Source organism: Triticum aestivum, chromosome 5B (genome assembly GCF_018294505.1).
Source record: "Triticum aestivum cultivar Chinese Spring chromosome 5B, IWGSC CS RefSeq v2.1, whole genome shotgun sequence".
Classification (NCBI taxonomy): Eukaryota; Viridiplantae; Streptophyta; class Magnoliopsida; order Poales; family Poaceae; genus Triticum; species Triticum aestivum.
This window is the reverse complement of record NC_057807.1, coordinates 625,153,419-625,166,317: the sequence shown is the minus strand read 5'-3', so window position 1 is coordinate 625,166,317 and position 12,899 is coordinate 625,153,419. Positions and strand designations below refer to the sequence as shown.

General features: G+C 46.4%; 1 protein-coding gene across 1 annotated transcript; it reads right to left on the bottom strand.

Moving 5' to 3' along the window:
• Positions 1–451: 451 nt before the first annotated feature.
• Positions 452–1,645, bottom strand: LOC123117231 (uncharacterized). The gene is made up of 2 exons (XM_044538040.1): positions 1,270–1,645; positions 452–1,188 (listed from the first exon to the last, which is right to left on the bottom strand). Exons 1-2 carry the CDS (start codon positions 1,405–1,407, stop codon positions 754–756), a joined length of 573 nt encoding a protein of 190 aa, XP_044393975.1. The 5' UTR covers positions 1,408–1,645; the 3' UTR covers positions 452–753.
• Positions 1,646–12,899: the final 11,254 nt, after the last annotated feature.

Genomic DNA, 12,899 nt, shown 5'->3' with positions numbered 1-12,899 from the left:
AATGGTGGATTGGTGGAATAAACCTTCACGTTCAAGTAAATACTCCCTCCGTCCCAAAATAAATGTCTTGAGATTGTGTACAAATTTGTACTAGAGCTAGTACAAAGTTGAGACACTTATTTTGGGACGGAGGGAGTACTACTCATGATCGATGAGTTAGACGTATCTCTTGTGTTTGAAGCATTACTTAATTTTGTGTTTAAGACTGAATTGTTAGGAGGAGATGCATAGTGAAGTTGCCATGCCTAGAATTAGAATACCAAGGCACACAAGAAAAAAGTAGTACTGATGCAGCAGTATACTAAAAAAGGAAAGCAGTAATAAACCGCAGCAGTAGCACGTACTGATTCAGTCGACATGATAGTGAGGTGGTAGATGGGGAGAGGCAAGAACACACAATAAAATGTGTAACACATATATTTCATACAGAACAAGTAGTTAGGAGTAGCTAGCATCATCTTACATTACATTACAGAATACAGACACACGCGCGCGCGCGCGCGCGCGCGCCCACACACACACACACACACACGTTAATAATTAATCCCATCTCGATCATCACACTAATAATAGTAAGCATACAAATTAATCACCAATTAAGATCCATGGATGGTTTAGTACTGCAAGGTAGTATACGTACTCTAGAAGATAGATGCTGCGAGCTAGCTCGCTAAGTGCAGTAGTGGCCGGCAGTGCTAGGTAGAAGAAGATGGATGCTGCAAGCTAGCAAAGCAAATCTGAGCTAAGCTAAGCTTAGAGGGGATCAGTGGCAGCCATGCGTAGCTTGATCCCTCCGCAGACGGTGGCTAAGAGGCTCACGACGAACAGCACGCCGTATGACACGGCGGCGAGGACGCAGCCGGTGGTGAAGTTGAGGCTGTACCCGCTGGCGCAGTGCCCGACGGCAACGGCCGCCGCTCCCTGGAGGACAGAGTAGAGGAACCAGGCGTTCGTGGGGACGAAGCAGTGCGCGATGAGGGCGAGGAACCGGCCTAGACATTGGAGGGACGGGGACCCCGCCGCCAAGGCCACGCCGGCTGCCGCGGCCAGCATCGCCTGCGCCGCCCCCGTGAGCACCAGCACGAGCGCCGTGGCGCGCAGGTCCAGCGCCTCCGCCTCCGTGGCCGCGCAGCGCTGCTGGGGCTGCCCGCCGTACGCGGCCGGCGCCGCCGCGTGCTCGACCTGCGACTGCGTAGCGAGGAAATGAATTAGTAGGTGCCACGCCGGCAGAGGGAGGTGGGCGAGAAGTGGAGTTGAGACGGTTGGTACCAGCTGGGCGTGGAAGTCGCCGGGGTTGAGGGTGGCGGCGAAGAGGCCCATGGCGGCCACCGCCAAGCCGAGGATGAGGGTGGCCCTGGCCGCCGCGCGCACGTGCCCCGGCGCACCACCACCTGCGCCAGGATGCATCGTGGACGGGGCGGCAGCGGCAATGGGTCTTTGAAAAAGCACAGTGAGCTAGCTAGCTCTCACTCTCTCAGGCTCTCACGGTCACGGGTCAAGGCAGGGTGGGAGCAAGGTCTTGGAGACGGGATATGATGGATGGCGAGGAGCCGATGGGCAAGGAACAAGCGGCGAAGTTGCGCTGCAGCTGGGGCTGGGCTGGGGAGCGTGGTGTATACCTTATTTGGCCATGCACAGCACAGCACACACACATGCATAGGCAGCATCGGGGGAGCGTTGGGGCCATGGACTCTCGTGCCATGTGCTAGCTAAAACATCAGTCGAGACGAGAGAGACACACACGCACGCACCATATACAAGCAGCTGGGTACGTGAACCAATTCACCACATGAGCTACATCGATCCCTCATCCCTGCTCTCATACGCGTCATTCCTCCCCTTGATTAATTTCTCCCCCTGCAACCGAGCTAACTCCATCTGCAAAAAGCAGTAGTAACAACTCCGTCCGTCCTTTGAAGAGTGTACTTTTAATTTTGTTGAGAAATCAAACATTTTTATGTTTAACCGTAATTATACAATAATTCATCAATATTTATGTCATCAAATTAGTAGCATTATATTCATGATAAAATATATTTTCATCATATACCTATTTAGTTTTTCAAACATTGATATATTTTTGTATAAACTCGATCAAATATTAAGATAGTTTGACCCTCCAACAAAGTTAGAAGTATATTTTTAAAGGACGGAGGAAGTAGCAAGGATTCGTAAACGAAGAGGTCCTACGTGTGTTACTCGTGCAAAAGAAAAGGTGTGGTAGCAGGCAAAACAGATCCATGGTAACAGCAAGCGATAGTTTCAAGTGAGTGGCTTAATTATCTCGCTTTGCGGACGCGCAACAGGTAACACCCACGAAACTGCACCTTGCACGCATTTGGGAACCCCGTCAGACCACGGCCATCAGAGCTTTCTTGCCTTGCAACACGCCAACATGCAAGGCATGGTGGAAGTAAATTAAAAGTCGAATACAGTACAATTAATGCACGCAGCCGGAGGCCGGAGCAGGATAGAAAATTTCCCACCCGAGGGTACATCTGAATTCTGAACCCACCCCATAGACGTGTTTAGTCAAAAAATTAAAACAAAGATACACCTTTTAAGTCTCAGAAAACAGAGAAAATGTCATGTGTAGAAACAGATACAAAGTACTTCCTCTGATCCATACTAATTGACGCACACTTAGTACAAGTGTGTATGAATTTTGAAACTTTAACATGAGGACATTCTATACATGTTGACCACATCCTTGTGGGCTGCATCTTGGCGCGTACCACTTGGCACGGAATCCTCGTTTGGTGCTCCCCGATTACCACTACTCCGGATGGTTTTGTAAGCTTCTTTGATTGGCTCTCCTCAGCTCTTCTGGCTTAGCGGGCATCGAGGCGACGCGGACTGGCCAGCATCGCCTCGCTCACGGCTTGGTCCCTTTGGCGGCATCGGAACACCGTCATTTTCGACAAAATCGCACCATCATCTTCCTTTCTTATTGTGGCAATGAAAGACGAAGCGTGCTCTTGGGCCGCGGCAGGAGCCTGAGGAATGAACACATGTATCCCTATAACCTGATGTGTAGCTTTGGGGGCTGAGCAACTCCCCCCCCCCCCCCCTCCGTCTTCTGCTCATCGCGGCGCCATGGCCTTGCTATTCTTGATTATGTGGCTATGGCGCTACCCTGTACACCCCCCTCTCAATGCAACAATGCAATGATACGCTAGTATGCGTATTCGCAAAAAAAGAACATCCTACACGCCCAAATATCACAAAGTGACCAGCGGGCGCACCCTCTCGGTTTCTTCTTGTTTCTTCATTTCTCTGTATGCGGAGCGATCAAATGACCTTTCAAAACCCTTCACCCTGCTTACTATGCTCAAGTTCGTACCTGGGTAGTTGTATGGCTCATTGTGGCTCGTTCCGATCTCTGAGGGACTTACACTTCTCAACTCGTTTTCACCATGCAACACCCTGCATGCTTTTGAGTTGAAAAACCTGTCAGACAGCGAGTGTCATCGACATACGCACATTATTTCCATTTGTGACCCCATTGACATGCGCTAAAACCCCTCCTTCTAATGGCGGGTTTAGTGCCCGTCGATGACTAAAAATCAATAACAGCGATGATTTTCATACCTCCACTGCAAAACCCTTATAGGATAAAGGAGAATCAGGTTTGGTTAGTCGACGACAAGTTGTTGTTGCCTGAACACATGCAGCCGAGCCGACGCCTTGATAGGTGGCCACCGTTGTAGTAGTTGCACATTCCCATGGTCGAACTCTACCACATGCCGGGCCGCGCCAACTTCTGCGAGCAAGACAAGTCGTCGATCCGGGCATGATGGTGGCAGTGCGCGAGAATTCAGATGATCGATCCAGTGCTTCTAAAGACCATGACTTAATTGTTTCATCTTCCTCACCTCCATTATAGTTTTGCTGTTTTTTCTACCAGTTTTCCTAAGAAACTTCCTCAAGTTTCTAGAAAGAAATGCAAAGGTGCGATGCACGTGCAATTATCTAGTTGTAGTAAAATAATTTCGAGAAATTTCAAGTTCAGTCTACTCCCTTTGTCCCCAAATAGACAATGTATAAATTCAATTTAAAAGACAACCATTTCTAAGTTTGGCCAAATATACAAGAGGAACTATAAACAAATATAATATTGAATAAATATATTCTGAAAAATATAATATATCATTGATTTGGTATTGAATAAATATAGGGCGACACTACGCGTCCGCTGGCGGATAAAAAAACATCGGCCGCCTTTGGAGCCATCCGATTGACACAAAAATAGTCATCGGATCTCCCCAATCGTTTGTGTCGTGAATTGCAACAAGCTGGTTGTTGTGATGTTCACTGGCAACAGCAGCTTCATTGCGAAACCACCTGAAGCATGACGCGTTATTTTCTTATAAGCGTAATATTGCAGATTTTATTTTGCAACAGAGGTTGTGTTACAATTGTTTTTTCTGTCTTTCATCTTTCTGCAACATAAACGATGTTGCGGAAGGATTTTTGCAACAAGGATGATGTTCCAGAAAAAGAACAATGAAGGGAAAGAATGCACTGGCTACTTGTCAAGACTTCGTATGTCTGTAACATAGCTTGTGTTACAAACTTGTGTTTGCAACATGCCTAATGTTGCAAACTTGTTGTCCGATCTCGCGTACCCCTACGCGTCGTATGATTAAAATCAAATCGGACGGCCACGGAGGTGGCGAATATGCGTGAATCATCCACCGGTTGAGAGGTAACGTTTCCCATAAATATATTATGAAAACATACATATACGTCATCTCTTTGGGGATGGAAGTAGTAGTAAAAAACATGGTGCAGTATTAGCCATACTAAGATTGCATATACATTTTTTGTCTATAAAAATATTGCATATAAGTTATCTCTAACAAAGATTGTATATATGTTTGTTAGAATCAATTTTTTTTTGAAAGATCCAACATCGCTGGCATTCATTGATAATAGCAGGAAGCAACGGAAAACAATAAAGTGGTGAAGGTCCTAGAACCAGAGGATCCGAAGATCAAAGACAAAAAGAAAAACAGCAGCCCTAATAGCTGCAACACAACACTCCACACAAACCATACTAGGCAGCGCAGCTCCGACTCTGACGATGAACTACTAAGGAAACTAGGCAGGAGTGGAGTCACGGAGGATCACCGAACGAACCACCTGACACGCGTCATCGTCTACCACCGGCCCCCCACCGCGGCTTCGACTTCACAACAACAGACAGTCGAGGCACTCCCTCGAACATGCCGGAAGAGCCGACTACCACGACCAGGGCCACACCTCCAGCATTGCTCACGCCGTCATCGTTGCCACAGAAGCCATCGTGCACGTCCAGCCATAGGAAGCACCACAGGGATCAAAGTCTTCAAGACGGCGCCCTAAAGAGGGAAACGACGTCGAAGACGACGCCACCGCCCGACCCTGTAGCAGGATCTGGGTTTTCACCCGATGTACTTGATCCGGGAGATCTGGCTGTGAGACTCTAGACGACGCCTCCAAGGAGGATAGCGACGCCCACAGGCGCCGTCGCCGCCGGCCGGCCAGCACCGGCCAGGCTTTCACCCCGGGCAGCCACTCCCACGCAGCAGGCCGAGGACGACCCGTGCCTCCATTGGGCCGTGCACCCCACACACAACAAGCGCGCCATTGCTGTGCAGGGCCACCACCAAACCTCCCCGACGACGGGCCTGCAGAGACCAGAACCGGTCCTGCACCCCGCATCCAAACCACGGCCGGAGCCTCTCTGCTCCAGCACCGCCCGCGCTCACGAACTGGCCATGGTCACCACGCGCCACCATGCCAGATCCACGCTGCCTGGAGCCTTCCCACCCCACACGTCTCCTACGCGACAGATCCGGGCGTCCCGGAGCCCCACGCGTGCCTCCCGCGACCTGCACGCCGCAGATCCGCGCGTGAGCAACGCCAGAGCACCATCCGCACGCGGCACCCTGATCTGGCCGCCGCGCCATGTCGCAACCACTCCCTGCAGACGAGCGCCTCCGCGGGCCAGCCCGTGCCTGTCGCCTCCGTCGGCGCCAGCTCGCCGCGCCCCCTGCAGATGAGCGCTCCCGCTCCTCGGCCACCAGCCCGCAGATCGGGGACAGGCCGGCCAGATCAGATCCCCCCGGGCCGAAACCACGCCGACGCCCAGCTACCGCGCTACACCAGCGGAGCACCTACTGCTCATCGGATCCGCCGCCGTACGATGCATCCCCGACCACCAGCGCGCTGGATCTGCAAGAGCCCCCCGCACCAGCCACCATGAACACGCCACACGCTGGCTTCCCGCACCACCCGCCTGGGATGGAGAGAGAACGCCTCGCCGCCACCCTCCTCGAAAGCGCAGCAAGATTTACCGCCGGCCTCCTCAGGTGACGGCGAGGGGAAGAGATGGGGGGAGGGGAACCGGCGGCGGCTGGCTTACGGTGTCGCCCGAGCCGCCCCGAGAGGAGCGACGCGGGGGCTTATCCTCGCGACGAATTGGTCTTTAGAATCAATTTAGATATTATAATAATATACTTATTCGACTAAGGCAGACAAAAAGAGCACAACTGTGACTTATGGAAAGCGAAGATAAATTTCGTGCGATATCAAGTCTACATGCTACATTGGCGCTCTCAATATTTCACTATTTCCCTTTATTTGGGTTCAAGGCTCAGTCCACAACTCCTTGTGCACATCCCATTGTCTTCTGCTCGCTAAGAGCATCTCTAGCAGACCCCGCAAAATGTGAATCCGCATAAGTGTTTTGCAATTCGCGAAAAAGTGTATATACAGGCTGGCGCGGGCGAGGTCAGACTCAGACCCCGCAAAACGGACCCGTAGAAAAACATATTGCTTTTTTACGGGTCGACTATGCGGGATCTGCTCGGGCAGCGCCGCGCCGACCCGCAAACTGAAAACCCCAATAGGCGCATTTGACAGTCATTCAAACAAATGAGTTTAAATTCAAACGCTAAAACATAGTTCGCGCAAATTAAAAGCATAGTTTTGGTAGGACAAACGCAAAAGGACTTGCAAAAGCGACGACCACGTCTGGCATCATCTTGCTCGATCTTCACTCCGCGCCATCGAGTCCACGGAGATCATCAGAGCCACCGAATCCACCTCCGACGCTTGTGCCAACACCGGAACCGAAATCATCGGCTGGTGCACTGAACGCATCAGCGACATTGGCTCCAAACCCCGCACCGAATCCACCTCCCGCACTGTAACACGCACTAGCCGACGCAACCATTCTCCTCTTCAAGATCTCTCTTCTTGCCATATCATGCCATTCTTTGGTGAGGTCGTCCATGTCATAGTGGTTCATTGACATGATCTTGTTCTCTTCGGCGAGCAACATGGACGTGGCTTTGTTCTCAGCGGCTGATGACCCACAAGTGTAGGGAATCGCAATAGCTTTCGAGGGTAGAGTATTCAACCCAAATTTATTGATTCGACACAAGGGGAGCCGAAGAATATTCCTGAGTATTAGCAGTTGAGTTGTCAATTCAACCACACCTGGATAACTTAATATTTGCAGCAATGTATTTAGTAGCAAGTAATATGATAGTAATGGTAACAGTGGTAAAAGGTAAAGATAGTAATAGCAATATTTTTGGTGTTTTGTAGTGATTGTAACAGTAGCAACGGAAAAGTAAATAAGCGAAGCACTATATATGAAAAGCCCGTAGGCAATGGATCAGTGATGGATAATTATGCCGGATGCGATTCCTCATGTAATAGCTATAACATAGGGTGACACAGAACTAGCTCCAGTTCATCAATGTAATGTAGACATGTATTCCGAATATAGTCATACGTGCTTATGGAAAAGAATTTGCATGACATCTTTTGTCCTACCCTCCCGTGGCAGCGGGGTCCTAGTGGAAACTAAGGGATATTAAGGCCTCCTTTTAATAGAGAACCGGACCAAAGCATTAACACATGGTGAATACATGAACTCCTCAAACTACGGTCATCACCGAGAAGTATCCCGATTATTGTCACTTCGGGGTTGTCGGATCATAACACATAATAGGTGACTATAGACTTGCAAGATAGGATCAAGAACACACATATATTGATGAAAAAAATTAATAGGTTCAGATCTGAAATCATGGCACTCGGGCCCTAGTGACAAGCATTAAGCATAGCAAAGTCATAGCAACATCAATCTCAGAACACAGTGGATACTAGGGATCAAACCCTAACAAAACTAACTTGATTACATGATAAATCTCATCCAACCCATCACCGTCCAACAAGCCTATGATGGAATTACTCACGCACGGCGGTGAGCATCATGAAATTGGTGATGAAGGATGGTTGATGACGACGATGGCGATGAATTCCCCTCTCTGGAGCCCCGAACGAACTCCAGATCAGCCCTCCCGAGAGAGATTAGGGCTTGGCGGCGGCTCCGTATCGTAAAACGCGATGAAACTTTCTCTGATTTTTTTCTCCACGAGACGGAATATATGGAGTTGGAGTTGAGGTCGGCGGAGCCTCAGGGGGCCCACGAGACAGGGGGCGCGCCCAGAGGGATGGGGCACGCCCCCCACCCTCGTGGACAGGGTGTGGGCCCCCTGGTCTTCATCTTTTGCGAGGATTTTTTATATTTTCTGAAACTAGTCTCCGAAGATTTTCAGGTCATTCCGAGAACTTTTGTTTTCTACACATGAAACAACATCATGGTAATTCTGGTGAAAACAGCGCCAGTCCGGTTAGTTTCATTCAAATTATGCAAGTTAGAGTCCAAAATAAGGGCGAAAGTGTTTGGAAAAGTAGATACGTTGGAGAAGTATCAACTCCGCCAAGCTTAAACCTTTGCTTGTCCTCAAGCAATTCGGTTGATAAACTGAAAGTGATAAAGAAAAACTTTTACAAACTCTGTTTGCTCTTGTTGTTGTAAACATGCAAAGCCATCATTCAGGTTTCAACAATATTATAAACTAACCATACTCACAATAACACTCAGGTCTCACAATTACTCATATCAATGGCATAATCAGCTAGCGAGCGATAATGATAAAACTCGGATGACAACACTTTCTCAAAACAATCATAACATGATATAACAAAATGATATCTCGCTAGCCCTTTCTGAGACCACAAAACATAAATGCAGAGCACCTTTAAAGATCAAGGACTGACTAAACATTGTAATTCATGGTAAAAGAGATCCAGTCAAGTCATACCCAATGTAAACCAATAATAATGAATGCAAATGACAATGTGCTCTCCAGCGGGTGCTTTTTAATAAGAAGGTGATGACTCAACATAAAAGTAAATAGATAGGCCCTTCACAGAGGGAAGCAGGGATTTGTAGAGGTGCCAGAGCTCGATTTTAAAACAGAGATTGAATAACATTTTGAGCGGCATACTTTCGCTGTCAACGCAACAACTATGAGATGGTTGTATCTTCCATACTACATGCATTATAGGCAGTTCCCACGCAGAATAGTAAAAGTTTATACTCCCCCAACCACCAACAAGCATCAATCCATGGCTTGCTCGAAACAACGAGTGCATCCAACTAACAACAATCTTGGGGTTTTTTGTTTAATTATTTTGATTTGCTTTGATCTTTTTGGATCATGGGACTGGGCATCCCGGTTACCGGCCCTTTCTCGTGAATGAGGAGCGGAGTCCACTCCTCTGAGAATAACCCACCTAACATGGAAGATATAGGCAGCCCTAGTGGAAACATGAGCGGCTAGATCATACAAAATAGAATTTCATTTGAAGGTTTAGAGTTTGGCACATACAAATTTACTTGGAACGGCAGGTAAGTACCGCATATGGGAAGGTATGGTGGACTCATATGGAACAACTTTGGGTTTTTTAAGGAGTTTGGATGCACAAGCAGTATTCCCGCTTAGTACAGGTGAAGGCTAGCAAAATACTGGGAGGCGACCAACTAAGAGAGCGACAACAGTCATAAACATGCATTAAAACTAATTCACACCAAATACAAGCATGAGTAGGATATAATCCACCATGAACATAAATATCGTGAAGGCTATGTTGATTTGATTCAACTACATGCGTGAACATGTGCCAAGTCGAGTCACTCGAATCATTCAAAGGAGGATACCATCCCATCATACCACATCATAATCATTCTAATAGCATGTTGGCACGCAAGGTAAACCATTATAACTCAAAGCTAATCAAGCATGACACAAGCAACTATAATCTCTAAATGTTATTGCAAATATGTTTACTTCATAATAAGCTGAATCAGGAACAATGAACTCATCATATTTACAAAAGCAAGAGAGGCCGAGTTCATACCAGCTTTTCTCATCTCAATATGTCCATCATATATCGTCATTATTGCCTTTCACTTGCACGACCGAACGATGTGTATAATAATAAGAGTGTACATGCATTGAACTAAGCTGGAATTTGCAAGCATTCAACTCAAGAGAGAAGACAAATAATATGGGCTCTAAATTAAATAAACAATCATGCATATGAGAGCCACTAAACCTTTTCAATATGGTCTTCTCGACCCCCAAAGGAAAGAAAAGAAAATAAAACTATTTACATGGGAAAGCTTCCAACAAGTAAAAGAAGAACGAGAAATCTTTTTGGGTTTTTCATTTTAATTCTACTACAAGCATGGAAATTAAGCTAACTAAATTTTTTGGTTTTTTCTCAAGGTTTATCAAACACACAAGAAGAAAACTAGAAAAAGGAATTTTAAACTAACATGGATAATACAATGAAAGAGTATAAGCACCGACAACTAGTGTGTGAACATGAATGTAAAGTCGGTGAGAAATACGTACTCCCCCAAGCTTAGGCTTTTGGCCTAAGTTGGTCTAATACCAGGGACTGCCTGGCTGATATCCATAAGTGAAACCGGGGTCGTACTGAGATGCAGCGGCAACCGCCTCCTGAGCTGCGGCGCATTGGCGAGCTGCCTTCACTCTCCTCTCGTGTTCAACTGCTTGCTCTCTGGTAACAACATATCTTCCTTTTGCCTGATAATCAAAAAGGCAGGGAGCAGGAAGAGTAACATGGACGATGTTGCGTCTGTCATAGGTTAGTCGTTTTTGGAGGAATTGATCATTCCTCCCAAGAAATTGATGATTGACCATAGCTTCATAGTCCAAATAAACAGTAGGTATTATCATATCACCCTCTTGTGGGGCTATACCAAGATAATTAGCCACACGGGTTGCATAAATTCCTCCAAATAAATTTTCCTTTCTACTATTATTCTGCAACCTACGTGCAACTATTGCCCCCAAGTTATAACCTTTATAACCTAACACAGCACTCTTGAGGATACTCAGATCAGGGACACACATGTGACATGCTTCATCCTTACCATTAATACATCTACCGATGAAGAGAGCAAAATAATGTATAGCAGGAAAATGAATGCTCCCTATGGTAGCTTGTGCTATGTCCATAGATTCTCCCACAGTAATACTAGCAAGGAAATCTCTAAATTCAGATTTGTGAGGATCATTAATATTACCCCACTGCGGGAGTTTGCAAGCAGTTGTAAAATCCTCTAAATCCATGGTATAAGATGTATCATAAATATCAAATATGACACTAGGAGAATTACGCGTACAGTTATATCTAAACCTCCGCACAAAGGAATCAGTCAATTGATAGTACTTAGGACACTTATCTTGTAGGAAGTCCTCCAGCTCAGCATTATGCACATACGCGTCAAATTCCTCCTTGAAGCCTGCTTTGACCATAAAATCATCGAATGGCCACTCACAAGCTCGTACATCCGCGTTCCTCGGCAATTCAATGTCTTGCTCACGTATAGCAATCCTGGGCCCTTTCTTCACCGAGGAACCACCTTGGTACATTCTCCTAAGCATATTTATTTTTCTGAAATAATTCTGAAATTTTAGTAACTTGAAAATAAAAGTGAATAAAACTAAACAAAATTGGTAGCAACTACTCCTACAAGTGCCTAGAGCCTATATCATGCATTAGAAATGCTTGGAACCTCATAAATTTAACATGCAAGCTCAAGAACAGGGTCACCAAGGCAGCAAGGATTTGCAATGAATAAAGCACTAGAACAAAAACTAATTGGACCAATGGAGGAGTCACATACCAAGCAACAATCTCCCAAAGCAGTTTTGTGAATGGAGGTTTGAGCAAGGAGATCGAAAATCGCAGCAAAACAAGCTAGAACTCGTGCTTGAACTGGATGGGTATTTTTTGGGTAGAAGATGGAGTGTGTGGGTGCTGGCATAAGTGGAGGGGGGGGGGGGGGGGGGCTACCAGGGGCCCACGAGACAGGGGGGCGCGCCCTCCACTCTCGTGGCCTGGTGCTTGCCCCTCCTACAGTGATTTCAGTGCCTAAAATCCTCAAATATTCCATAAAAAATTATACTAAATTTGCAGGGCATTTGGAGCACTTTTATTTTCAGGATATTTTTTATTGCACGGATAATTCAAAAAACAGACGGATAATACTATTTTTGTTTTATTTATTGTAAAAGACAGAAAGTAAAAAGAAAGTACAGAAGGTTGTGCCTTCTAGTTTCATCCATCTCATGATCATCAAAATGAATCCACTAACAAGGTTGATCAAGTCTTGTTAATAACTCATTCCGAATAACACGGAACCGGAGAAATTTCGAAGTGACACTAAGTTACCTCAACGGGGTATGAAAATCCCCAACGATAAGAATACCATACTTTTTCTTGACAGTAGGGAGAGGAAATTCAAAACCTCCAATAATAATTGATGGAATTTTCTCAATAGTATTTATGCTATGAACTTGGATTTGCTTCCTCGGAAAATGTATCGTATGCTCATTTCCGTTAACATGAAAGGTGACATGGCCTTTGTTGCAATCAATAACAGCTCCTGCAGTATTTAAAAAGGGTCTACCAAGAATAATATACATACTACCGTCCTCGGGAATATCAAGAATAAT

Excerpts from the sequence above, each read along its gene's own strand:
- LOC123117231 (XM_044538040.1), bottom strand. The coding sequence starts at position 1,407 with ATGCATCCTGGCGCAGGTGGTGGTGCGCCGGGGCACGTGCGCGCGGCG. Across the intron at positions 1,189-1,269 it reads GCGACTTCCACGCCCAGCTG|TCGCAGGTCGAGCACGCGGC; the intron begins GTACCAACCGTC and ends CTCGCTACGCAG.